Below are 27,597 nucleotides of genomic sequence, written 5' to 3'. Positions count from 1 at the left end.
TTATTTTCCAGGCGATCGCATCACGGTGCGCTGTGACCTTGAGGCATTGATCCAAGACTCAGCCGGCAGCTCCACCACCGCCAGGACACCACAAGGACCCACTACGCCGTCCACGACCACAGTTTCATCCGCAGCCTCTGCCTTTGGCCAGCGTACGGATGACCTTGAGGAGGAGCGACTGCAGCGTGAGACCAGCAGCGAAGAGGAGGCGACCAATCAGGATGGCGAGGCGGAGGAGGAGGATGAGGAGCCGGAGCAGGATGAGCAGGATGACCTGCAGAATGCCCTGGACTCGGACAGCAACGAGAGTACCGACTACCGTCACCAGCGGCAGTCGCAGATGTCGCAAATGTCGCACAGCCGCCGGACAGCGGGAAAGCGCAGCGCTGTGCCGGCCACGCCCTCGCCCACGCTGCCGCCCACCTACCATTGCCGGGGGGAGGGGCTGGCCGGACGCACGACACGTTGGAGCGCGCTGCCGGCGCCGTCGTGCCGCGGCAAATGGCTCCGTCTGACCGTCGGTCCGCCCAAGAAGTGCGGCCACGCCCAGTTCATCTTCGTCTAAGGCGACGTGGTCATGCCGCCCACTCAAGTTGCGGTGTCCATTTTTTTTTTTCTCCGTGTAGGTTATGGTGTACGGTCTCCCCCACTCATCATATCATATCATATCACCCGCGCCCCTGCCACGCCCCCTCACTTCCGGCCCAAAATCAATAAAGTACCCCATCGTATGTAAGCGTTTAAACATTAAGCCAGTGGATTAAGAAGATCATAGCATATGTATGTATATGTATGTGTGATGAGGTCAGGATTTTTTTTTTTGTTTGTCTCGCTAGAGAAGAGAACCGGAAATAAAGGATACACTGCCAGTGAAATATAGGGTATATATGGAGGAATATCACATATTTCTGAAGTTTTCGAGGGGTTCTACAATTTCGGACTACTAACTTCTGCTCTCTTAGATACTTTATAAATTTAAAAAAAAACTTCCAAAGACTTATGATCTCCTCCACACACATGATATTCATCATATAACCATATTGATATCACGGCTGCTGTGGACTTCCTTCGGTTAGCATTTCTCTAATTAGTTAAGGAAACACTCGCGTGTAAGCATTTGGGCTCAGGACCCAATCAACAACTCAATATAAATGCTGGGGGTCTGTGAAGACGCTCGGATCTCGGATCGGATAATACTAGAAACTAGAGACTAAGTCATCAAATACCGCATAACATCTACAGTGAAAATGGAGTCGAGCTGCGTAGTGAAAGAACCTATATATACATGTATGTGGATGTGCACGAGTGTATCTGTCTAATCGTTAGTTCCCCCCGACTCGCAAGCATATAGCACACACACGTTCTACACATAACATAACATATATGATACATTTGTCAAAAGCAAATGATTAAGGCCCACAATTTTTGGTTACCCAACTGGCAGACAACCCTCTGGAGTCGGAATTAACGTTTGGATCTTAGTATTAATCTGGATTTTAGGTACACACGAATGTCGAAATAATTATTATAATTATAATTAAACCAATAATGAGATCATTCAATAAAGAACGAGTATAATTTTAAAGTAAACCAATGTTGTCTTTGAACATTTACCAATCTAGAGTCTTGAGCCATCCTGGTTTATCTACAACTTGTTTGGTGACTCGATCGTCAGTGCTGCACAGTGGGTCGAAAGTAATTGTAAAATAAAATAAAATAAATAGTTTTTGGGCATATAAAAAGAAACATTTAATAGTTAATGCTATTAAAGCATTTAATAGATTGGATATGTAGGCATATAGATCTTTATAGTATAATTACATTATTAATTTAAAATTGTTTCAGATTTTATTTATTTCCTGATTTTGTGGTACAAGTTTTCCTAGTTTTCTTCTTTTTCAAAGTGTAGAGTGGTCCATAAAAACCATATCTGGACCCACTGTGCTTGAGTACTCAGCTGTTTTGGGTTTACCGGTTGACCCAATTACCACCAATGGTCGGTTAGGTGCCTTTCAGCGCTCTTTCTCTGGCTTTGCCTCTCGGCTTCGAGGCTTGAGTTCACGGTGAAGGCCAGAAGAATGACAGAGAGAAGAGCGAAGACTTGACTTGACTTGACTTAAAGAAAGAGTCGAGAATCGGCCAGAGGCAGCTGGTCCGACGAGGCGGCTACTTGATTAGTCCCAAAGCGATCGCAGACCGAGACGGACCGACGACAAGAAGCTGCAGTCTTAACCGTTAAAAGTAATTCTTTTGCATTTGCATTCTTCAAGTTTCATTTCTTCTCGCCAGTGGTGATTCATCAAGAAATCGGTTGTTTGGTTGTCGGGTTCTCTGTCGGCGGTGTGATTCCCGTTCTTTTTGGTTCGGCCGCGAAGAAAGTTGTCTTCAAACATGTTAATTGCGACGAGGGGCCGTGGGCCGTCGATTTCTTTTAACGGTCTAAGTTTGGCCAAACGAAAACACTTTTCGTTTAAGCCGATAATCGAAAACATCTAGACATTTGACAAGGCCTACACTTAGGTTTTCTTTATTCAGTCATAAAGTTCAGCACATTAAGTTGGTTTAAAGTCTAAGAAACTTTTTTTGTGAAGAGGTCGTTAGATCCGACTTAGATGATCTTGCTTTTTATGTACACATAAAAGCCATTATTTGCAGGGAATTTTAACGGAGTAGTCAAACGTATAATATTAATAATATTATATTTATTAATAGAAACAACAAACACTTATTATATTATTATTAAATCGGACTTAGATATGTTGTCAGACAAAAAGGCGGCTCTCCTGCTGGTGACCGCGATTACCGCCCTCAAATTGGAGGAAATGAATGCCTATAGACGCAACTTCGATGCGCGGCAAAGTAGTAATTCGAATATTCCACTCTGGAAACAGCGAGTAAGTTGGAGAACCTAACGTTCATAATTTTCTCGAACCAATTCCGAAAATATTCGATTACCTAAGGCCTGTGAGAAATCACAGAAACAGCGGCAAAATGCACACTATGTTTGCGATGAAAAAGGTGACTTCAAGTGCCTTCCTGGGTGGCAGGGTGATCTTTGCCAGGTGCCTATGTGTCGAAGGGGCTGTGACCCGATGAATGGTATGTTTACTCCTTCAGATGATTCCCTATCTTGTGACCCCTGAACTCACATTCACACAGGTTATTGCCAGCGACCCGGTGAATGCAGGTGTCGCATCGGATACAGCGGCGAACTCTGCGACAAGTGCATTCCGCTTCCAGGTTGCCAACATGGCGGATGCACCAAGCCATTCGAGTGCATCTGTAAGCCTGGCTGGGCGGGACTCTTCTGCACGGAACGTAAGTAGTTACCGGAAAAGGATAAGCCTGATTACAATCTTACATTTAAAGAACGGAGCATTTAGAGAAGGAGTTAAAACATAGGGAACTAATATCGTTTTGGGGGTTGTACTTGTTATATGACATTTCCAATCAAATCAAACATTCCTAACTCTGTCCAATCCGATTACTCAATTGCCTGTTTCCTCCAATCCGCGCGCAACCAAAGCAAGTTGCCGTACCGGATGCCACAGCACCCGTGGATATTGCGAAGCGCCTGGGGAGTGCCGCTGCCGGATTGGTTATGCTGGACGCACCTGCTCCGAATGCGCCACGATGCCGGGCTGTCAGCACGGCACCTGCAACAAGCCACTGGAATGCCTCTGCCTACCCGGATATACCGGACTACTTTGCCAGACGCGTAAGTCCTGCAACCACCAAAGGAATCCGCCATTCACCCTACTAATCCCAAACTCCATTCCGCCATTCCAGCAATCTGTGACCCAGATTGCAGCAAGCAGCACGGATATTGCCGCAAACCTGGCGAGTGCCGGTAAGTAGGAGCAGCATTTCAATAAAGAAAATGCAGAAAATGTGGTTTCGGCAAGCTGGAGTGCCCCTTTTCGGATAAGTCAACTATTTTTATCCTTAATTTAACATTCCCAAGCATTATGGCTCAGTTAGCTAACAGCAAACTAACAGCAAAACGAACCCATATCTGTCATCAATTTTCACGGACATCCCCTTCTTCTCCAGCTGCAAGGTGGGCTGGACGGGTAGCCAGTGCGACAAGTGCTTCCCGTATCCGGGATGTGCCAATGGGGATTGCGAGGCGCCATGGGAGTGCAACTGCCATCCCGGCTGGGGCGGAATGCTGTGCGACGAGAGTGAGTATATCCGTATATGTGACCATGCCAACGGGAAATTGACCGAGTTGACCCACAGAGCTCACCTACTGCGTGGAGCATCCGGATACGTGCGAAAACGGGGGCAAGTGCACATCGCTGAGTCGCGAGGATGGGAGCTACCAGTGCCAGTGCCGGCAGGGATTTCTGGGCAAGAACTGCGAGATACGCGATGACTTTCTGCTGACCTCAGAGGCGCCACCGCGAATCACACCGCCCACACCCGCTGAGCTCGTACTGGAACTAGATGGCGAACTGGACCAGAACGGGCAGCAGGACATCGGTGCAGGTGTGCCCGATGACAGCGAGCCAGGAGGCGGGCTGGTTGGAGAAAAGTTGCCAGCGGGTAACGAGCCGGAGCGGCGGAAAAATGACACGGTAGCCAACGTGGCAACCGCAGGAACTGGAGCTGGAGCAGGACCCATGAATTCACTACCCGGCAACAGCAACGCCACAAGGACGACATTGGTGGTGGCAACTGAAACTGGCAGCGACAATGCGACTAATGAAGCGTTAAGCGCCGTTACAACGAGGCGTGCCACCCCGATTCCCCTCACATCTGGCGAAAAAACCGTAAAGGGTAATGCAACAAGCGTGTCGGTAGCGACAGGACCTCAGCCACGCCCCCCGCTGCCCATCGTCGCTAGCCAGGAGCAAACAATAGCAAATTTGGCGCCAGCTGGAACAGTAACAGTAACAGCAACAACAGCACCAACGGCTACAACAGCCGCAACATCCGTGACCAGCCACAAGGATAAGCCAAATGTGGCAGACGAGGAGGAGGACGAAGATGACGACGATGATGAGGAGGATGAGGATGGCGAGTACGATGAGGAGGAGGATGAGGACGAGGACGACGAGGAGGATGACAGCGATCAACTCATACCAAATATTATATAGTTAAGAACCTGACAAATGACAAGTAATCCCTCTTATATATATATACACATTGTTCAGTTAAGGGCCCACATATGCAGCATCTCAAAGCAATTTTTTTTTTTTTCTGAATATTTATTATTAACTAATGAATGAAACATCCAATTAAAAAACTCCATCCATTGCGATAGATATACATATATAAATTGTATTTATTTATGATAATTTTAGGGATTAAGCTAAGCAATTTTCGATTTAACAAATGTCAAAAAAAAAAAATGATATTATTAAAGTTTGCTAATCTTAAGTGCTACAAGAAATCGTTGAATCGAAATATGAATAGGGGACCAGAGGATTGGACTCAGAGCCTGTGGGAGTTCAATTCCTGCACTCGGATTGCACTTGGTTCGCTTAAACTTAAGACAAATGGGGGACTACGAGCTCGGGTTTGAATGGGGATCTATATGGCCATCTTAGCGCCACCGAGTTGGGGGTAGTACGATTGGATTGGGTATCGAAAATTGGAATATGGAAACCAGCACATCATAGACATCTAAACATACATATGGACTCTTGCATATGGGCGTTAATAAATATATGTAGTAACTGGTATGGGAGACTTACGAATCGACAAAAAAATATGTAGAAGTATGGGAGAGAGAGAGAATGACTCAATACAATATCGATACGAATAATAATAATAATAATTATAATAATAATAATGGGTATTGCAAGAGCGAGTAGCTAAGCAATCCTGGTTGCCTTAGTTGAGCTCCCGCTTGTCGCGCTGACTGATCTGCGCCATGGTGATATACTGGCGCACCAGGCGCGAGATCTCGTGGGCCTGCTCCGTTTGGACACGGATCACGCGCTGCTGCATCAGATTGCCCACCTTCATGTCCAGGAAGAGGGCGCCATCCTCCGAACGAACCTGCCAGAATATATTTTCAGTAAGCAATACAGTTTGCCATTGGCAGGCAATTTCAACTCCATACCTTTCGCGTGGAAATGACCTCCATGAAGCTCCAGTGCTGCAGGGTCTCGTGTGTATTGGGATCCAGGAAGAGAACGCCACGTCGATTGAGCGCCAGGATGAGATCCCGCCACATGGGACTATGGTTATCCTCCACATGCGGACCCTCCTCCGCCCAAATGCGCTTCACTGCGAAGAAGCTGCTGCCGAAGAGCGGCCAGGTGGCCAGCACGTTGAGGAACTGCGCCTTCACCTGGCCGGGACTTAGGTTGGCCACCTGCGGCCACGCCGACTGAACGAGACCCACCCACTGGGCAGGTCGGATCTCACGGATACCCAGCGCCGGCTTGGGCAGCAAGAATTTGATCTCCTTCATAGCGGGCACGTGACTTAGATCGGCAGCCCGATGGAGCAGGGCAGCAATTCTGGCCATATCCCTGACCATTTCCGGTACGGGCACCCCATTGCCGGGCAGTTCCAGCAGCAGACCCTCCAGATAATCAGGTGCCACCTGGTTGAAGAGCACCTCCACGTAGAGCGGCATGGGAGCCGGTTCTCGTTTCAAGGCAAAGTGCCAAACGGATCGGCAGAAGATCAGGTAGAAGGGCTGTCCGGACTTGAGCAGCTCGGTGGTCACATCAAGGATATACTCATCGGCGGCCAACGGCATGGTGAACGCATCACCCTGGACGATGCAGTACAGCGAGAACTCCTGCTGCTCAGCCTCGGATTCCACGCCCAGGAGGGCGCACAGTTCGGCAATGACATCAGCCACCACGGTGGAGCAACGGGTGTTGACCACACGCTCCGCTCCGCCGGGCAGGCGGTAGATCTGTCGCCTGGCTGAACGTCCAGCGGACACGGCCGTCACCTCCTCCACACTGGGCACATTCTTGCGGCCGCCACAGCGGGCCGTCTTCCGGAGATTGGTCAGACAAACGGCCGCAGTGCCGTGACAGGAACGGCGACGATCGGAGGCCGCCGAGGTTAGGTGCTCCATCAGGTAGGGACGCAGTGCGTCCGAGCAGCCAAAGTATGCCGCCAGGATGCTGAGCAGACGCCAGGCACGCTGCGAGCTATCCGGACATGGTGACCGGTTGGCCGTCGTCTGCTTCATCAGCTGGCAGTAGACCTCGTCACGCAGGGCCAAGTATTTGTGACAATGCTGTTAAGGAAACATTTCGAAAAAATGAGTTAAATAAGTTGAATATTATTATTACAATATAATTATCCGACTTGAAAGTCTTCTTCCTTGATAACCATAAATCAAAAGATATGTGTTTAATACGGAAGCTGATAGCTTAGTTTGTTCAAGATACAACTTAAGAGACTTCCGATTGCTGACTTTATATAACAACTCTTCCTGTTTGCAACTCAAATCAAGTTTTGCAAAACTGGAACTTGTCTCCTTTATCGATATTGCTACTTGGAGTCCACATCCTTTATCTTTATACTATATAATAACCATATATGCTAAGTACTCTCGTACTCTGACTTGCAAAACGATCTTCATTTCCCCAGCGAATTTCTGACTTTGAAATGTCCACATCCAAACTATTTCCGGTTCGGGTGCTTAAGTCGAATTTCTAGGGCAGCAGAACGGCCTGCGATTCTGTTGTCGCCCGAAACCAGTTGCACATATCTGTGGGATCACCTCCAAGACATCGGATTCCAACCGGTTTGGCTAACCCAGAATCCAGAATATAGAACCCAGAACTAAGAACTATGAACCAAAAAGCCGGGCACAACACTCACCATGAGCACAGTGTAGACGCACTTGACCTCGGTGAGGTCGGGATCCAGCGGTATATCACCGCAGTAGCGCAGGATGCAGTCGAAGCACTCGAGCGCCAGTGGCGCCAAATCATTTGGAAGTCGGAGGAGCGGCAGGCGTATGGCGTGGCCCTGCCACTTGACCAGTTCCGCATAGGAGCGGTTCGCGGCGGACTGGTGCCGCTCGTGGTGGCGGTCAGCGTCCCTCAGTTGGCTACAAAGGAATCACAGATATACACATTAGAATCATGTCTCTTGGCCAAATCAACCCATGCCCCATCCCACTTGAAATAGAAACTCACTCATTGCGGAAGTGCTGCATGGCGAACTGGAGCAGCGAGTACTTGGTGACCGACGGTGGAGTGCCACCATTACTCTCGTCCTGCAGATAGTTGGCATCCAGGTCGTGATGCGGTAGGGACTGTGATTGCTGCTGTTGCTGCTGCAGCATCTGCTCCTGGTGGTGCACCTGTCCGTTGGTCAGCGAGGAGGGCTGTTGGCCAGCATTCGATTTTCGGGCGGAGTGCAGGTAGCTCTGCTGCTTGAGGAAGCGCTGCTGTTGACCCTGCTGCTGACCCAACTGCTGCTGCTGCTGCTGCTGGTGATCGGTGGCCATGTGCTGCTCCTCCATAGCGTCCTCCAACTGCTGCTGTTGCTGCTGCTGCTGATGGTGCTGCTGCTGCTGCTGCTGCTGCTGCTGTTGCTGCAGGTGATGATGCAGTTCCGACTGCTGCAGCTGCTCATTCTGTCGTGATCCGCCATCCACGCCGTGCTCGTTGCGCTGGGCGTGCGCCTGGCGGGATTCCAGGCGCTCCAGCGGCACATTCAATGTCTGGGCGGCGGCTCGGGCACCCGACGACAAAGTGGAGGCCTTCGATTGTGACTGCAGGGGGAGAAAGGATCAAATATTTTATTATTTAAATCTTCTTACTGTTTGGAGCAATCTTTAAGCTCTTAAATAAGTATCCTTAGACTATATTGAATATAATATACCTATATTAACAATATAGGTATATTGTTAATATAGGTATGATGATCAAACATACATATATTACAAAATCAATGTTACCATTAGATCATCAAGGTGTTTTAGACCAGGATAAGTGTTTAATTATTGTTAACGCTGCGGTTTTTAATAGCTGATTAATCAATTTGCAAAAAAGATGACCGCCAATGTTTTACACAGAAATAACTTTCAAACTCAATTGCAAGATGGCATGTTCATTTGAGCTAAAACACTGATAAAAAATAATGCAAAAAAGAAATAAACTTTTCTGTTTTTGTTGTTAATATCAAGGCATTTCCTAATTTTGATTACAAGAATATAACCAACAATGCAACTCAATTAAAATATTTAAATACACAAATTAAAAAATGATTTATAATTGGTTGTGGAAGTCGTAAGTATAAATTTCGGTTGAGATGCGACTTAAGGATTACAAATTAGTTTCGAAAGTCGACTTTTCTGGCGATTACAATTATTTTTTTCCCGTGCAGAGTTGAGAGAGGCAGCAATTTGTTAATTGACTTGCACCGTGCAACTTGCAACTTGCAGCCCGCCAATCGCATATATATTGTATTTTTTTTTTTTAGTTTTGCTGGCCATGTCAATGGCATGTGAAAGTTGCTGGGTGCCTTTTTGGCCAACTCGATGACCAGCAACCAGTTGCCGCCGTTCGGCTGCCATTTGCTCGCATTGACGCCCATCCCGTTGCTGTGCGGGAAGGGGGCGTGGCCGATGATTTATGCTCCCATATTGCCCGGTGACAGCTGGCGGGGATTGGATATTGGCGATCGTCGGCGATACGAGCGATTTTGGCAACGAAAGTGTTTGCTGGCATTGGTGATTTTTCACTTTTATTGCTTGCATTCAATTATTTGGTGCAATTTGTTGCAATTGCTTTCTTTTTTTTCGCTTTTTTCTTCATCTTTCCTGCACGCCCCCACAGGCACGCAGCCATAAATATTTGGCTATATAGATAAGTACGAACATATACTCGTATATACTCGCAACCAGCCCACAATTGCATTTTGCACGCTCATGCGAGAAGAGATTAGTAAAAGTTGTTGTTTATGAAAGCGGAAATCTTTCACCAATCAATCAACTTGCCATATGTGAAAAATTATGCGCATTGTTCAAATTTTGGCCAGCAACGTGAAAAACCACTGCAGGAAAATTAAAAAAAAAAAACACACATAAAATCAATACGAACTCATCATTACACCCAACTGGTTGTAGATGAAGATTGATTTTGGTATTGCAACTATTTTTTAATCAAACTAAAATGCACCAAAGATGCAAAGATGCAAAGAGAGAGAGAGAGGAAAAGTGGATTAAAAGGTGATATCATTTCCAGAGCTACCAAAATCAATCTGACGACTCGCTTAGTCAATCAACCAGTAAGTAAGCATTTCCATTTCTTCATTTTCGGATGGCTATCAATATTTCATGGCAGACCAACAGGTTTCTAAACATAACAGCGGTTTTTAGTTCATAAATTATGCATGATTTTCGGCCATTTCCCAGTCACTATTTTCAGATTTCTTAACTGCGTCTAGAAACCACAAAAAGTAATGTAACGAAAGCAAGTTGAGTTACCATACATTTTCACGCATCTCTGTTTTTCTGTGGTTAATTTCATGTGCAATAACTTTGGGCCAGTTATGTTGCTTAATATACTCCAGAACGGTATTACTCTTTACCAAAAAAAAAAAAAAAATGAACAACAAAATCAACTATCTGCAAGTGACACAATTTCTTTACCAAGACAGAGCTAAGAAACATGCAACTTCATCAATGGCGTGGGTGCACCAACATGCTCAGCAGGATTCATCGTTAAGTGCTAGACATCCAATTGAGATCGCCTTGGGAAGCGGAGCACCCACGTCCAAGTGCCTAATCCCGGCCAGAAGCTTTTGGGGACTCGTCTGGCTGTCTGGATGCAATCGAGAAGACTGTTAGCTGTTAGCTGTCAGCCAAAAAAATAAAAAAAAAAACACGAAAAAACGGGGCCAAGTCTTATGTTAACAGCAGAAATGGGTATGTGGGTATGGTACTATATTGTAGCATACTAGAACTGGAACCGGGCTACCAACTGGGTCAGATGGCCTGAATCGGTGGACTCTAGATGCTCCAGTTACCGTGGCACTCGACTTGCAGCGCGATAATTCTCGCACAGTCACAGCAAAAAGCACTCGCACACGCATGTGGTGGGCAAAAACAAGAGTTAAATTTGGACTGTAATTTCTATGTGACCGCTAAAACTTTCTTTTTGGCTGGCTAGCTGACTGACTGGCTTTGTGTTATTTCATACGAATTTCATCGTATGTGCCGCGGTATTTCTTTTGTTTTGCCAGAGCTTTAGTTAATTAAAAATTCGAAATTAATGCCAGTTGTCCGTCCGTTTTGGATGGATTTACGGCGGACCAAACTGCAGCGGATGGTCGAAAGAAATTAAAGTAATTTACTATTGGCGCAGCTCGAAAGCAATAAAGACGCACAATACGAAACAACAACAAAATCACACAAACACACACACGAAAAGAGTGTAATTAAATTATTGAAATCAAATTACGGTTAGATTATAATGCGGTTTTTTTCATGGCGTTCGTATAGAAGTATAATAACCCGTGTTGTACTATCGTACAGCCTGCATCTTTGTGGGTCACCATCCATCCAGCCATCCATCCATCCAAGCAAGCAAGCCATCCCATTCAGCAGTTCTCATTGTCTTTAATCTTGTGTTTTTATGGATCGCACACCGAGTGGTCATCGAACCCGAACTATAAACGTGATGGCATCTTTTTGATCCAGCACGCTCCTCATTTTCCGGGGGCAAGAAAGTTCGCCAGGGAATTTAGAACGTGCAATACGCACATCCCAGCCCATTCCCCGTGCTCAACTCGATTCAACCTCTTCCAGTTGGACAAGATCGATTAAACACAATCAGGGGATTCATTAAAACCACTATTCAGTGAATCGAAGACTTCGGAACATTCTCTACTTTTAGGGGATATCATCCGATATAGGTACATAAAACGTCGGATTCCTACTAGATCTAACTTTAAAATCAAACCTATATATCATATATATACCATATCAATTGGTATGGAAAAGAAAGAAAAGACTGCTGATCCATTGGGAAATTCAATGAGTGCCCGAAAAAGATGATTTCCCTACTCCTTCTTGTTGCCTACTAACAATGTTGACACAGAGGCTACCGTAAAGTGGAGACCCCGACTTCACTGTATCACTCAGTCTTATATAATCGAGACCCGAGATCGCCACTTTACCCGCTAATTAGCCCACCAACCAGGTTGCCCAGCAATGAGCTTCGTGATGTAAGAGACTGCTCAGTGGGCTGATGGGTTGGTGGGCTTTAGACGGTTTTGTGTGGACGGACAGATAGACGGGCCAAGACGGAGTGTCTGGCCACGCTAATAATGCGATTATGTGTCGACTTAATAACACCGTTAGACTTGAGTACCACGATCATTCATCTCACACCCCGATTACCTCCATAACCGAAGCTTTGAAAACGGGCCCATGATTTGTGGTCTTTTTACTTTTTGTGTTTTTTTTTTTGTGGGCCACTGAAAAGCGTTAATATTTGATTAACTACTCGTTTGTTTTTACCTCCGAAATTGGGGGAAAAATTGTATATAACCGATACAATTTAAACGGTTTGATAGATATAAGTAAATGAAAAGATTTCGAAGAAATTGCGAAAAACATTTCCCTGACTTGTAGTAATAAAAGTACTATACCAAAAGGATTCGATGTAGATACAACAAAATTCCTGAAAATGTTACCTCATTGGAGTTCATGGTCTCGAATCGCGCCAGGATCTCCTTGACCGAGATCTTTGACTCCGTTGGCTCCTCAAGAATGGTCTCCATGCGACTGACGGATCCACTACTGGCATTGCTGACCCGCCGCGTCTTATTTCCACCTGGGATAAGCATGGCCGTAGATGCCAACGGATTGTTTCCGCCTTGAAAGGCAATCAAATTGGAGGTGGTGATGGGAGAAGGAGCAGAAGCAGGAGCAGGACCAGGAGCTGGAGCAGAGGCTGGTACAGAAGCCGGAGCTGGTGAGCAGCTGGAACTGGAGGTGGGATGTGACTCCATGTGGGGCATATCCTGCTCCTCGTTGTTGTTATTGTCATCTCTTTGGCTCATTTGCATCTTGAAGTTGAGCTGCTCCTCCAGACAGCACTGCTCGCACAGACTGCCGGCGGAGGAGTTGGATGTGAGGGTGGCGGTGGTGCAGCACTTGTACACGATGTCCTCCTCAACGCTCCAGGCATTGTCGTTGGCCATTCCGAGATCTCCGCCAGATCCGGATCCACATAGATCCCCGCCAGCCTCGTGCATTCCCATCGAGGCGCAGCACTGTTCATTCAGCTCCCGAATACTCTCGTTGGTCAGCTGGTCGAGATCACTGCGTCGGATGTGCTGCTGTTGCTGCTGCTGCTGATGATGCTGGTGGAGCGACTGCATCTGCATTTGGGCATGGTGCACCTGGGCCGCTGTTGTGCCCGTAATGTGCGCTATTTCCGCATCATCCGAGTCCGTATAGAGCATCTCATGCTCCTCATCCGTCAGATTGTTCAGGGAGTCCAAGGAGGCGCATTTGCACTCCTGTTCGCCATCATCTTGAGCTCCTCGATCCCTATCCCTATCTCTATCCCTCTCTCGATTCGGGTCCTGATCCTGCTGCTGACCCTGCTGTTGCAGCAACTTAAAGTTGTTAACCTTGTCGTGGTGCATTTTGCTAATAAGCGACTCCACCTTGTTGACAATGCTGCTAAACTTGTGGGGCACACTCCCGCCACCGGAGTTCAGTTGCACCGCCTGGCAGGATGAGGATTTGCTGGCCCGCACGCTCTGTGACATCCTTGGCAAACGCTTGGCTCCGTGCTCCGAAGTTCAGGATCAGGTGGCGACTACAGTCACGACCATTGCCATAAGGCCGCCGTCTCAGTGAAAGTTAATGCATTGCGATGGACGGCCTGCAGGCTCTATATTGCACCATGGCGAATGCTCAAATATATTGTTTGCACAGCGGTTCGGTTCGTGCAAACAAACAAAAAAAAAAAAAAACAAGAAAAACAGAAACAGCAACAAAAAGTCGTGGAAAACGCGGACGTCGAACGGCGAAAAATGAAAAGCGAACCGCAGCGGCCAGAGTTTCCCGCACAATGAGTGTTGAATGGAATGGATTCGATGGTCGAACACACACATCAAGCCATACGTATACGCGATTTTTCCTGCTATTGGTTGTAGTTCATATTATTATTTTGTTTTTGTATTTATTTCTATTTGTATTTTCTTATTCGATGTGTGGAAATTGGCAATGCAGTTAAATGCGTGCCGTATTTGTTACTTTTTCTTGTTATTTTTTTACGCTTTTCTGCCTCAATTTATTTTAATTTGCCATTTGCAGTTTGTCTTTCCACTTGATGGACTGGCGAAAATCCGCCGATCGTCGCCTCTGTTTTTTGTTATATATATATATATATATATATATATATATATATATAAATGAGTTATCTCTGTAAGAGCAGTTCGAAAATATAATTGGAATCAATGCTGAGTTGCGCGTTTTTCAGCCACCACGGATGGTTGGGCAAATTGTTTGCCAATCTACGATCGAAATGAAGTAACCATTATAATAACAAGCCATTGGGATGGACAATGGGAGTGCATTTCGATCCAGTCATCCAATATTTTGGTATTACTACATTGCCTCTGTATAAATTACATGTGTATATGATTTGGCAACTAATCAAATCGAATGAGGATCAATATGATGGTAATAATTTATACACCAAATTGAAATTATGATAAAAACAATGCAGGTGCTTTGTTTAGTAAGATATAAACAATTATTATTGTATATCACAAATAATTAACACCACTCAATGAGCCTGCTTTACTCATCCGATTTCACTGACTTTTTAGCAACAGCTCGCTAACTGTTAGAAAACCAACTTTTTGGAAAATGGTAATGGAAAGTGCATTTCTCCAAACGGATTGTCTGTTATCTTTTTGAGACTTTTTCGAACTGAACCCACAAAATTTCGGTGGCTTATCTGTAGTCCGGTTATGGCCATTCAATCGAAACCACTTGTTTTGTCATCATACATTTGTTTACGATATTTTCTGGGTCAGTCAGGGCCAGCATTGTTTTGTATTGGCCCATGGGAAAAGCATTTTAGCACAACAGAGCACAAATAAAAAAAGAAGAAGCTATCGAAGCTTAAACTTGGTCAAATCGAAGGCGGCAAAAAGGCGAAAAGAATTCGAGACGAGAGCGCGCTGCGTGATGCCGTTACCGCACATTCGTAACAACTAACGACTGAAAACTAAAAGCTAAAAACTGAAAACTGTCTTGGCTGAAACTGGCCACTGCAATCTGGTCAAAATGGAAAAGAGCCAACTGGCCATTTCACTCGCAGCCGAGCAGAACAGAGAGCAGAGCAGAGTGGCAGAGCCGTGGAGCGGCTTTAAGCCAAGTTAAAAGCCAATACCAAGACCAACTGAGCGGAGTGAAAACCGAAATCTCTTGGCTCTCGACTCTTGGCCAAGCCGAGCGTAAAGCCCCTCCGGAGAAAGAGCGGGAAAGTCTTTCTCCGGCTGCGATTCCCATTCCCTGCTGAGCTAACTGTTCCGACTGCTCTTCGACCACTCCAAACTCCTCTCCACATCTGCCACTCCGATTGGTCAGATGGGTCAGTCTGACTGGGCAGCTTTGGCGTTTAACGAGTTTTCACGCATAAAATGAATTGAATTAAGAAACAACTTCAAACGGCAAAGAGCTGATGGGGAAAAAGGAGTGAAATGTGGGGGAAAATGGAAAACATTTTGTTGATCAAACAAAATCTGAATGCACAACGCGTAGCGGAAATACCCTGGGGAAGTATGATTAAAGAAAGTTTAGTTCCTAACTATGCAAAACTAACTTAGCATTTTTAGTTTTTTAGAATAACTAAAGGGGCTTTTAATGGCTTTTTTTTATCAATAAAAATGTACACAAATTTCACTTTGAAAAAACGTTTCGCTGATAAGCGTAATTAATGATTTCATCAAATATTAATAATGAAATTTGAAAACTCTTTACCAACATCTCATTCAACTTTGATTGGCGAAAAGTGCATACCCGTTGCAAGAGTCAAACGAAAAGAGAAAAGAAAAGTAAGCACTACACCTGAAGCTCCATACGAGTGATGGACGTGCGCCAACTATGAATATCAACCATGCGCAGATGGTGCTTATATGGCGCTGGAATCTCGCTGGAGCCACTGAGACCCACTGAGCTTCAAGGCGCCGAAAAGAAAACCAAACCAGGTAGCTTCCAAGAAACAGGCCTCCGATATATCAATGTTTCTATAGCAAAGATACAAGACCAAGGACACACTGACTAAGACGACTACAATTGATTTATTTTTGGACGGAAAATCAGGGGAACATGGTATTGCCATAACGCGACATTTACGAGCGGAGTTTTCATCACAACTTGAGTAAAAAACGTCGCACAGCAAAATTAAGGACTATTTTCAGCAGCTAATCAACAGGACTAACTATCCCTATCACTATCGGGCGAATATTAGAAAAAAAAAAATTTTAACAAATTTTCACATTTTTGATAAGGGGTACCATCATTAAAATTTGCGAATTATGACAAAAAATTTGAATTTCCAACTATGAATACAGTTCGATGGGGAATTTTGTTGCGAATTCAACGAGGTATGACATTCCACTTTTGGACAATTATTTTTATTGCTATTGAGAAAATACTGATTATTTTTTACCAAAAGAAAACAACAAAATAAAAACATGGCCAAAAATCGGATTTCTCCATAACTTAGCTAAAAACGTTATCACCGCTGAAATGAAGACTGTTTTGTGCTGCTAATAAACATAGCTAACTATCCCTATAATTATTTTTACTTTGAAACGTTTTATTGAAACATTCTTTCTCAGAAAAAACAGAAACAAGCCAAGCTAAATTTGTCACTTCAGTTGAATCGTTTTACATATTAAACCAAACCGAATTAACGATGAGCCAATACGACTATCTGTTTAAGATTCTCGTCCTGGGTGACATCGGCGTGGGCAAATCCTGCCTGCTGATGCGTTTCTCGGATAACCGATTCACCGAGAAACACGTGTGCACGGTGGGCATGGATTTCAGGGTGCGCAACGTGGAGTTGGCCGGTCGGATGGTTATGCTGCAGATCTGGGATACCGCCGGCGATGAGCGCTTTAAGTCGCTGCTGCCATCCTATTATCGCGGTGCCCATGGCATACTGCTCGTTTACGACATAACGTCGTCCAAAAGTTTCCGAAACATCGATGGCTGGCTGAAGGAGATACGGCGCATGTCTTCGGAAAGTGTGAACGTCATGCTGGTGGGCAACAAGTGTGATGATCTGGATAATCGTCAGGTGCGCATGGAGCAGGGTTTCAACTATGCCAATCATCGGGCACTCGGCTTTTATGAGGTTTCCGCCAAGAGTGGCGCGAATGTAAATGACGTATTCAACATGTTGTCAGTTGGCATATACAATCGTCTTGTGATTCATACCCCAAATCGCTTGTCAGGTGGGCAAGAAACGGAGGACACTGCAGAGCCACCGGATGAACCAATCAATTTAGCTGGCAAAGATCGGCAGAGGGCCAAAGACAGCAATACCTGCTGTTAAGCATCTCGACTTCATTTGACATTATTATCATAAAAATAATATTTTAAAATTTCTATACTTGCACAACAAGCTCCGTAAACTTCTTGCCCAATGAAAAAATAAAACATTTGTAATGTGAAACGGGAAATTTGCGAAAAATTAACATAAATAAAACTTTCCCAGTTTGAATGCGTATTTTGTTACGATTTCAACGATGTATGATGATGTTCCACTTTTGCACAAGTATTTTTATTGCCATCGAAGAATTGCTGATACCCACAACTTGGCCAAAAAAGGTTGCACAGCTAAAATAAAGACTGTTTTGTACTGCCAATAAGCATAACTAACCATCCCTATCACTATTTTTATGATTCCAAAAAAAAAATTTTAACAAATTTTTACATTTTTGATAAGGGGTACCCATCATCTAAATTTGCGAAAAATGGCAAAAAATTAGAATTTCCAACTTTGAATACAGGTCTATAGGGAATTTTGTTACGAATTCAACGACGTATGACATTCCACATTTGGACAATTATTTTCATTGCTATTGAGAAAATACTGATTGTTCTTTACCAAAAAAAATAACATAATACAAATTGTGCCAAAAATCGGATACTTACAAACAGGGTTTTCTCCATAACTTGTAACTACTATATCAATTTAAAAATAATGTTCCAATCGCAATTGATGGACCTATTTAAAAGTAGACTACTTTGAAACATTGTGTTGAAACATTCTGTCCCAGAAAAAACAAAAACCCAGAACAAGCCAAGCTAAAATTGTCACTTCAGTCGAATCGTTATACATATTAAACCAAACCGAATTAACGATGAGCCAATACGACAATCCGTTTAAGATTATCATCCTGGGTGACAGCGGCGTAGGCAAAACCTGCCTGCTGATGCGTTTCTCGGATAACCAATTCACCACAAGACACCGGAGCACTGTGGGCTTGGATAGAAGGGAGTGCAGCGTGGAGTTTGCCGATTGGAGGATGGGGAGGATGCTGCAAGTCTGGGACACCTCCGACGACGAGCGCTTCAAATTGCTGAAGGCGACCCAATGTCGCAGTGCCCATGGCATACTGCTCGTCTACGACATAACGTCGTCCAAAAGTTTCCAAAACATCGATGGCTGGATGAAGGAGATACGGCGCCTGTGTCCGGATAAGGTAACCGTCCTGCTGGTGGGCAACAAAAGTGATGATCCGAACCATCGCCAGGTGAGCATGGCGCAGGGGTTCAACTATGCCCATCGTCAGTCAATCTGCTTTGAAGAGGTTTCCGCCAAAAGTGGAAGGAATGTATATGACATATTTAGCTCGTTGGCAATGGACATATATACATATCGTCGTGTACATTGCAACCCGTTCAGCTTGACATCTTGGCAGGAAGAGGAGGACGCTGCAGAGTCACTGGATTAACCAATTAATCGAGCTGGCGCAGATCGGCAGAAGGCCAATGACACCAATACCAATCATTTGACATTATTATCATTAATATAATATTTTAACATTTCTATAATGTCTACAAGCTCCGTAAACTTCTTGCCTAATGAAAAAATAAACTATTTGTAATGTGAAACGGGAAATTGGCGAAAAATGTACATCAATAAATTACAACAAAAAATTACGAATTCAACGATGTATGATGATATTCCACTTTTGCACAAGTATTTGTATTCCCATCGAAGAAATACTGATTATTTATTAACAAAAGAACAAAATAAATATGACGTCTAAATGTGATATAATGCAACGGGATTTCACCCCATAACTTGGCCAAAAAAGGTGGCACAGCTAAAATAAAAACTGTTTTGTACTGCCATTAAGTATAGCTATTTATTTTTACTACTATTTTTATGATTCCCAAAAATAAAATTTTTTAACAAATTTTCGCATTTTCGATCAGGGGTACCATCATCTAAATTTGCGAAAAATGGCAAAAAATTTGAGTTTCCAACTTTGAATACAGGTCGATAGGAAATTTTATTACAAATTCAACGAGGTATGACATTCCACATTTGGACAATTATTTTTATTGCTATTGAGAAAATACAGATTATTTTTTAGCAAAAAATAAAATTTCCCAAAAAACGGATATTTACATGCGGGGTTTTCTCCATAACTTGGTCAAAAAATATATCACCGCTGAAATAAAGACTGTTTTGCACTGCCAATAAGCATAGCTAACTATCCCTATCACTATTTTTATGATTCCCAAAAATAAAAATTTTGACCAATTTTCACATTTCATCTAAATTTGCGAAAAAAAGCAAAAAATTTTAATTTCGAACTTGAAACACAGATCGATAGGGAATTTTGTAACGAATTCAACGAGGTATGACATTCTACATTTGGACAACTATATTTATCGCAATCGGTAAAACAATGATTATATTTTACCAAAAAAAAAAAATAATAATAAAATTAAAATATTGCAAAAAATCGGATATTTACAAAAAACTATATCACCTAGCTAACAATCTTATCAATATTTTTTGGGTTTTCGGTTTCAACAGATGTGGATGGATACTCAATAAATTATAACATTTAAAGGTAAAATATCATACTGATCAGTAAAGTCAACCGTTTTTATGCTTGAGGTGATATTACAGCTTTTGTCTGCGCGATATAAAAATAACACTTTGAAATTGCCCAGCTGCCGTATTATTATCTTGAGGCCGTAAAAACATTAGCAGTTTCATTAAGGCCACGTTATAATGACCGATGCCAGCAATTATTCACGCAATTAATGCAATTATTTTTCTATTTACGCGAAGTAAAGTCGCATACAAAATAATTGCTATGCCAAAAATTGCAATTGGCGCAAGACGTGTTTTTTTGTGATTTATAAATAAATATCAATGTCAACATATCTTTTGAATTTAATTAGCAAATTTAAATTCGTGTAAAATATATATTTATGTGATATCAAAACATATTTCTGCAGTCTTCGATTGAAAAGCAAATATAATTCCTGCTATTTAACTATCAAACAGTCAAGCTTGTCTTGTGAGCTTTGAATGCTTAAAAAATATTTCTTGCATACTTTTGGTAGGCAAAAAAAAACTAATAAAATGAACTAAAAACAAAACTTGCAGATTTGTGAGATTAAATAATCATATAAAACATTTGTCAAATAAATCGCACTTACCTTGCGGAACTCCTGGACAAAAGTGGTGACCATCGACTGGATGGCGGCGGCGCGGGCTGCATGGAGTGCCAGATGCTTTCCATTCCTCAGATTGAGCTGCAGTGCAGCAGGACGCGGCAGGGTGACTGCACTCTGGATTTCGCCAAAGGAGATGGCCTGCACCACGATCAGATAGTCGGCATCTCGACGAGCCAGGTAGAGTCCACTGTGCGAGACGCCCATGATGCTAACATCCGGATAGAGCGGCGCTCCTTGTACGGCGAACAGTCGAGCGAAATACAGCGGCCAATCGCGAGCCATATCCACCAGATGCCGCTTGACCAGGGCACGCACCTGTCCTCCATTTCCTCCACCGCCGGCTCCCGATCCGTTTCGATTGGACAGCGTGTCCACACTCACGCCATGCCCGTGCAGCATGTTCAGGGCGGAGCTCTTCTCCTGCGGCGTAATTCGCAGGCAGGGAGTCACCCCGAAAACGTCGCCCAGCACCTGGGCAAAGAGCAAGTCCAGCGCCACCGGTGGACCGATGGGTTCGTGTGGCTGGAAGACCTCCTTCCGCACGCGCAACTTCCACGGCACCCGGTTGTAGGTCAGGCATGCAGTGCTGCCCCCGGAACCCGATCCCATCAGAACGCCAGACACCACACCCAATCCCGGGCTGGTCGACGAAGGCGGTGGCACCGGAGCCGGCACAATAACGGGCGGCGGCGTGGTCATGTGCATCGAGTCCAGCTCCTCGCGCATTCCGGAGCTGGCCGAGCTCTTGCGCTTCCGCTCGTGTTCGTACTTCTGGGCCATGTGGGTGCGGAAGGTGGCCAATCCGCCGGTGCGGTCCTCCCGGCGATGGCCACCGGTGGTGTCCATGCTAGCCTGGATGACACGCGGCGGCGCCGGCTGGTAGACCTTATGGCTTTCCCGCTCCCGTTCCACTTGGCGAATCTCGTAGAGACGCTCGCGTTCACGCTCCCGCTTCTCGCGCTCCTTTTCACTGCCACTTCCGGAGGCGGGTCCCTCCACTTCCGCCCGATCCCACACCGACTCCGAGTAATCCTCACGATCGCGACTCCTGCTTCGGCTGCGAGATCTTTCCCGTTCCGCCTGCTCCCAGGCGGCCACCGCCGGTGAGGAGGAGGCTGAGTGGTCCTCCAGATGCAGATGGTGACTGCTGATCATCTGCTGCTGACGCACTGCACCGAATGTGTCGCGCTCCTGGCGCTGAATAAAGGCGGGCACATGCTCCTTGACCACCTGACTGCTCGAGGTGCGATAGTCGGGCTCCGGTTCGGGACTCCTAGCCGTTGGCGGACTCTGGGGAGCTGGCGGCGGGGCAGGTGGCGCCATGCTGGGTGGTCTGATGGGTGGCGGCGGAGCCGGCACACTTGGAGCCGGTGGCAGTAGCACTCCAGGCCAGCCGCCCGACGGCGGAGCTGGTGGTGGCGATAGTTTGCCCTCCATCCGCTCGATCTGTGTGCGCACCGTTGCATGGGAATCGACTACTCCACCAGGGCCGGAATTTCCACCAGACACGCTGGCAAAGAGTCCACCCAGCTGCTGCTGCAACATAAGCTTCCGTGTGTCCTCCAGTTTGGCCGGAGCTCTTTGCTCCGACTTGGTGGAAACGGTTGATCTAACCGAATGGCCAGCAGTTACTTGCTCCAACCGCTGTCGCATCTCGGAACTGAGCTTAAGTTTACCCACACTGCCCGGCGGCGGACGATCCGCACCGATCTCGAAACTCTTCTTGGCCAGCTTTGTGGTGACCACACTCTGCATCGGTTGTCCCACATCCTGGGTTTCGCGGTCTCTGTCCCTGTTATTCACCGCCGATGTGGTTGTCGTTGTGGTTGTCTCCAGTCGGATGCTACTCCTCATTAGCTGACCACTCATGGGCGGCGGTGTGGGACTCTCGATCTCGAACTCCTCCCACTCGATGGCCGTGGCCGAGGCACCACGTGCTCCAGGACCCGACTCCATCATACCTCCATTGCTGGTCATCTGATGATGCTGAGCCTGTGGCGTCGTCTTGCGCTGGTGCTGGCGCATCTTGAAGGCGAAGAAATCCTCTTCGGTCTGGAACTGGGGCTCATCCTGGGGCGGTGGCCAGCGCCACTTGCCGATACGCACGGTCTTGGCCCTGCCGTAGGGATCCAGGAAGTGTCGCGTCTCCGAGGGATCCTTGCATTCCAGTGGCGGCGGCATTGGCGGCGGTGGAGGTGGTGGCGGTGGTTGCAATGACTCCATCACCACCAAACTACTCCGGGTGGCCTTCATGCGCATTGGGGATTGCGGTGGCGGTGGCGATATAGAAAGGCTACTCAGGATCGGAGGAGCTGGTGGCGGCGAAGTGGAGTTATTGGCCGCCGCCGCTGCCGCCTGCTGACTAAGCAGCGTCTGCAGAGCTTGATTCTGGGCGAGCAGTTGCTGCTGGATCTGCAGGTTCTGGGCCATTGCAGACTGCAGGAAGGCGCGCTGCACCTGCTGCTGATACAGTGCTGGACCTGACTCCGTCTCGCCGGGCAGCTGCATCAGTTGGTGGAGCAGCGGATCGGCTCCATTACTGTCCGTGCTGCCGCCTCCACGGATGCTAACAGCTAGGTGCTCCTTGCTGGTCAGTTTGTCTAATCCCTCGGCCACTGGAATAGGTTCAAAGAGCTCATTAATGTAGTCATCTAGATCCTCGATTTCCGATTCCTCATCCCTCTCCTCGGGTTTACTGGCCACTCCTCCACCCTTGATGATAGCCGCCAACTGATCCTTGCTGGTCAGCTTCTCCAAGTTCTGGACGAGTGGTATCGGTTGGAATATATCGTTGATGTAGTCATCCAAGTCATCGATTTCCGATTCCGCTTCATTTTCTTGTTCATAGCTGCCTCCTCGGATGCTCGCTGCCAAGGATCTGGCATCAGATAGCTCATCCAAGGAACCATCCAGCACTGGACTAAATAGATCGTCCAGGAACTGATCCACATCTGATGCCTGCGATGGGACCCTTACCCTCCTCACATGGGAAGCCAAGGATGGAGCCTCACTCGTATCGGACATGGCCGAGGACCTGGTGGCATACTCGGCCTTGTCCGCATATTTACTGGAATGCGAACCATGGGAGGCAGCATGGGATCGGCGTCCTGCGTGCTGGGACTTCTGGTAACGAGGACCCGTGTCCTTGCCGACTGGAGCCAGCCGCTCCGCCGAGTGATAGCGATCGTTCAGGCGACTCTCCGACAGACCCAGTGTGTGCAACGGCTCCTGGGAATCGCAATCCGTTGGCACGGGAACAATATCACCGGCGAGCAGGTCATCCAGTGACTTGGATCGCGACTTCGCCTGACCCGTACTCGATCCCTGACCCGGTCCCGGACTGGGCTCACGTTCGAAATAGCGTTCATTGAGCGCCGAGCTTCTGGAGAGTAGCTCCCGGCTGCTTCTTCGTTCCCGCGGCACATCCTCCTTGCCACTGGAAGTGGGTGGAGCTGGTGGCGGAACCGCTGGACGTTTAACAGCATCCGGCAGAGTGGTTCTTGCAAACTTGGCGCCAGAACGCAATAGATCACTCCTGGGAGCAGGAAATGCGGGGCACAGCTCCTTCTCTGCAATCAAATCCATCACGTAGTCTAGTCCACAGCTATCGGTGAGCTGTTGGCCATCGTCCAGCACCAGGGTCCATCCACGACTGGCCACGCCCAAAGATGAAACAGCTAAAGCTGCGGCCTCCTCGCAACTGGTCCACGAATCGACGGCGACCGTTTGACTGGCCTCGTCCGGCAGAGTTAGCGGTAGTGCCATGTCGCATCCTCTGGTCCAGGCACGCCACTCCAGCCAGGCGGGCACGAAGCTCCGACAGGCGCCAGCGCCCACTGCGCCGCTCGACGTTCCACCGCCCTGCTGGCGTAGCAACTGGCGCAGCAGTAGTGGACGCAGTGACTCTGGAGCCTCATCGTCCACGAATCTCATCAGATATTTGCTGAAGGCAGCACTGGGCTGGAAGCAGCACAGACACTGTCCCAAAAGTTGCCACAGTCGAGTTGCCTCTCCGGAATTGGGCGGCAGGCCATGAACTTGGTTGCACAACTGCACCAGAATCTCATCCCGCAATCCTCTGGAGCTCAAAGCCTTGTGCACAATATAGTCGGCCAATAGCTTTTCCTTGGCGCCTTCCAATGCTTTATCGTTACTCCAGCGAAGGATAAGCTTGAACACGGCCAATGCATCCTGGAAGTCCTGATCCCTCGAGGCAGCTCTTGTTAGCAGGGGAGCAGTGATGGGTTCCCTCCGCGGCTGCAATCTCAAGCCATTGCAGTACACGCTGCTGAATTTTCCAAACGAAAACTGACCCAAATCCTCGGGCAGCTGAACTGCCGACGACGGTGGACCGGGAACTGTGCCCAATACCTTGACCAGATGACGATCACCGTGCGGCGGTGACCAGCCCTGCAGTTTGGAGTAGATGAATGCCAATTCGGCTGGTATGTCCAGGTAGCTAAGTTGACTTCTCTCCAGCACGGCCTGCTTGGCCTCCCGTGCCTCGCGAGCTCGCTGAGCTGCCTCCCTGGCCTCCTGCCTGCGTCGGTGATCGGATCGCAGTTGTTGGACTCTCCTCCTCGCCTGGCGTCCTCGCCACAATCGCTGGGCAGTGAGTGCTCCCTTGCGGAGACGCTCGTACCGTTGCTGTGCCCTCTGACCTCGCCAACGGGCCTGGAGACGGGTGGCGGCCGCCTGGCGACGCGCCAATTGCCGGCGGACAAGCATACCACGCACATGCCTCTGGACACTGACCGCCGCTCGGCGCAGACGCTCGGTTCGTCCACTTTCCAGAGCCCGATGCAATGCCTCGCGCAGGAAAACCCGCGTAGCTCCCAATTGATAATCCGGACCTTCCACACCAGTTCGCGGCATGGCCTCCAGCAGAGCTCGGCACAGCTCGCGGTAGGGTGTACCTCTGGCCAGAGGCGATGGCAGCAGGTGACGATAACGCTCCACAAAGTGCTGGAAGCGCAAGCGCACCGGATAGCCTCGCTGCCGGATCTGGATGGTGTCCAGCATGCCCAAGTAACGAAGTTGTTGCAGCACACACGGCATATCCATGCGGAGGGCGTGCTTCTCCTGATTCGGTTTGATGCAACGCACGAACCATGGATGACACCTGCCCATCGATTGGAGCAACTGCTGCAGTGAGTCCGCAAATCTGGCTGCTACCGTTGGGGTTCGCGGCTTCATCGTGACGAATCTTCCATTGCTGCCCTTTGGCAAAGTTTTTCCAGCGTCTCTCTGGGCACGAAGCTGTTTGGTCAACTCACCCACCAAGGGCAGCCGGCTGGAGGCCAATAGCTCCAGGACATCACCCCTCAGCGCATCGCGATTCTTGTCCAAGAAACCGTCCACACAGTACCACACCTGACCCGCATAGTGGGTCACCCCAAACTCCTGGGCACCGATCCGCGGACGAGCGTATAGCTCGCTCAGCGCATGATTGTAGTGGCACTTCTCCAGGAAACTCAGATCGGTGGCACGCGGGAAATTGGACTCGTCGTCCAACAGATGGCAAATGCCCACCGGCTTCTTGGCCAGTAGATGGATCACCGGCAGATTATCGTCCCAGGCCAGCGGAGTCCACTCCAGACGCTCGCGGGCATACTCCGCCTGCTCCAGCTTAAAGACATGCTTATTGAAGTACAGCTGCAGGTTCTCATTCGCATAGTTGATGCACAGCTGCTCGAAGCTGTTCTCCGCCAAATCCTCGAACCCAAAGATGTCCAGGATGCTGATGCGATGGGCATCGTGGGTTCCGCCCTTCTGAACAATCGAATTGATCCGCGAGACCAGCCAATTGAAGAGTCCCGCATAGAGAGCCTTGGCGAAGGCATCTCGGGCATCCAATGCCTGATCGATGCCAAGTGGCGTGTGCAATCGTTCCGCTCGAGCTTCGGTGGTGCGACTGGTTAATGCCCGATGCAGTCCATCCGCGCTAATGTGCAGCAGGTGGGCGGCCCATTTGATCTCTGCATCGGAACCGACCTCCACGCCCTCCTGGCCGTGTCTCAATTGCCGGCGATGGAAGTACACGTTTCCCAGATGAAGAACTGCCGCCAGGACACGCACGATGCCCTCTCGCTCGCCCTCGGAGACTCCAAGAACCTGCATGGCCCCTTGCAGTGACTCCCAGTCCACTCGACCACTGGCACAGTCGGTGGCGCCCTGGTTCAGATAGAAGTACTTGTCCGCCTCCAGCAGACCGTACTTGGATCTCTCCGTTTCGGATAGTCCGCCTAGGAGTTCGTAAAACACATGGTAGTTCCGTTCGCCCGGCGCCTGTGTCACGATACGCGACTTCTCCAGCAGGTACTGCGTAATCTTGGCGCCCACGATGGCGCCACTCTTGAAGTACACCTCCAGATACTTTCCAAACCGCGAACTATTGTCGTTGCGCGCGGTGCGGGCATTGCCAAAGGCCTCAAGAAGCGGAGCAGCCTCCAGGATCTGCTCGGTGATGACTGCTGAGGCGGATCCACCGCCGGGCACCACGGCCGCCAGGTACTGCATCACCAATTTGGTGGACTCCGTTTTGCCGGAGCCACTCTCACCGGAGATGACTACCACCTGCGGCGATGGTAATGCGGCATGTGCAGCCGCTCCGATAGCAAACAGATGCGGCGGCAGGGATCCAAGTGGTCGGCCGGCATACTGCTTGGCCACCTCCAATCCGTAGGCATCCGGGAACATCTTGTACGGATTCACCGCGATCAGGATGCTGCCGGCGAATGTGTAGATTAGACCCTTGTCGTAACGCAGACGAAGATTCCACAGCAGCGACGCCTCGTGCAGATCGTCCAGCAGGGTCATGTCCTCCACACCGCTGCTGCCCAGATCCTGGCGAGCGCGCAGGCTGCCTTCTCCTGGTTGCAGGGCGAATGTTTGTGGCTGTAATTGAT

At 47.7% G+C, this 27,597-nt stretch overlaps 5 protein-coding genes across 8 annotated transcripts in view; 4 read left to right on the top strand and 1 right to left on the bottom strand.

Moving 5' to 3' along the window:
* Window positions 1-1,587, top strand: part of vex (vexed) — a 72,180-nt gene extending 70,593 nt beyond the window's left edge. Inside the window, exon 6 of the mRNA NM_132446.4 lies at window positions 12-1,587. Coding sequence (NP_572674.3) covers window positions 12-565 — 554 coding nt within the window. The 3' untranslated portion in view covers window positions 566-1,587. The remainder of the gene's footprint in view (window positions 1-11) is intronic.
* Window positions 1,588-2,174: 587 nt separating this feature from the next.
* Window positions 2,175-5,277, top strand: C901. Its single transcript, NM_132445.3, has 8 exons — window positions 2,175-2,241; window positions 2,755-2,894; window positions 2,961-3,099; window positions 3,160-3,318; window positions 3,527-3,718; window positions 3,790-3,850; window positions 4,054-4,184; window positions 4,243-5,277. Exons 2-8 carry the CDS (start codon window positions 2,757-2,759, stop codon window positions 5,100-5,102), a joined length of 1,680 nt encoding a protein of 559 aa, NP_572673.1. The 5' UTR covers window positions 2,175-2,241; window positions 2,755-2,756; the 3' UTR covers window positions 5,103-5,277.
* Myo10A (Myosin 10A) overlaps window positions 5,263-27,597 on the bottom strand; it is a 33,207-nt gene continuing 10,872 nt past the window's right edge. For 3 of the 4 annotated variants that reach the window (NM_001298174.1, NM_001042804.3, NM_132441.3), the window contains 5 exons: window positions 20,672-27,586; window positions 8,127-8,707; window positions 7,807-8,038; window positions 6,074-7,216; window positions 5,263-6,009 (listed from right to left, as the gene is read on the bottom strand). In NM_001298174.1, coding sequence (NP_001285103.1) covers window positions 5,842-6,009; window positions 6,074-7,216; window positions 7,807-8,038; window positions 8,127-8,707; window positions 20,672-27,586 — 9,039 coding nt within the window. In that variant the 3' untranslated portion in view covers window positions 5,263-5,841. Of the gene's footprint in view, window positions 6,010-6,073; window positions 7,217-7,806; window positions 8,039-8,126; window positions 8,708-12,636; window positions 15,178-20,671; window positions 27,587-27,597 lie in introns of those variants that run through there. The other variant, NM_001272506.1, reaches the window with a different exon arrangement.
* Window positions 16,823-17,700, top strand: Rab9Fb (Rab at 9Fb). The gene has a single exon (NM_167261.3). The coding sequence runs from the start codon at window positions 16,890-16,892 to the stop codon at window positions 17,532-17,534; it is 645 nt and encodes a 214-aa protein (NP_727472.1). The 5' UTR covers window positions 16,823-16,889; the 3' UTR covers window positions 17,535-17,700.
* Rab9Fa (Rab at 9Fa) lies at window positions 18,279-19,149 on the top strand. Its single transcript, NM_167260.2, has one exon. It carries the CDS (start codon window positions 18,346-18,348, stop codon window positions 18,937-18,939), a length of 594 nt encoding a protein of 197 aa, NP_727471.1. The 5' UTR covers window positions 18,279-18,345; the 3' UTR covers window positions 18,940-19,149.

The sequence above is a fragment of the Drosophila melanogaster genome, chromosome X (genome assembly GCF_000001215.4).
Source record: "Drosophila melanogaster chromosome X".
NCBI lineage: Eukaryota > Metazoa > Arthropoda > Insecta > Diptera > Drosophilidae > Drosophila > Drosophila melanogaster.
This window is presented reverse-complemented; position numbering and strand designations above follow the sequence as displayed.

Excerpts from the sequence above, each read along its gene's own strand:
- C901 (NM_132445.3), top strand. The coding sequence starts at position 2,757 with ATGTTGTCAGACAAAAAGGCGGCTCTCCTGCTGGTGACCGCGATTACC. Across the intron at positions 3,319-3,526 it reads GGGACTCTTCTGCACGGAAC|CAAGTTGCCGTACCGGATGC; the intron begins GTAAGTAGTTAC and ends GCGCAACCAAAG. Across the intron at positions 4,185-4,242 it reads CGGAATGCTGTGCGACGAGA|AGCTCACCTACTGCGTGGAG; the intron begins GTGAGTATATCC and ends GTTGACCCACAG.
- Rab9Fb (NM_167261.3), top strand. The coding sequence starts at position 16,890 with ATGAGCCAATACGACTATCTGTTTAAGATTCTCGTCCTGGGTGACATC.
- Rab9Fa (NM_167260.2), top strand. The coding sequence starts at position 18,346 with ATGAGCCAATACGACAATCCGTTTAAGATTATCATCCTGGGTGACAGC.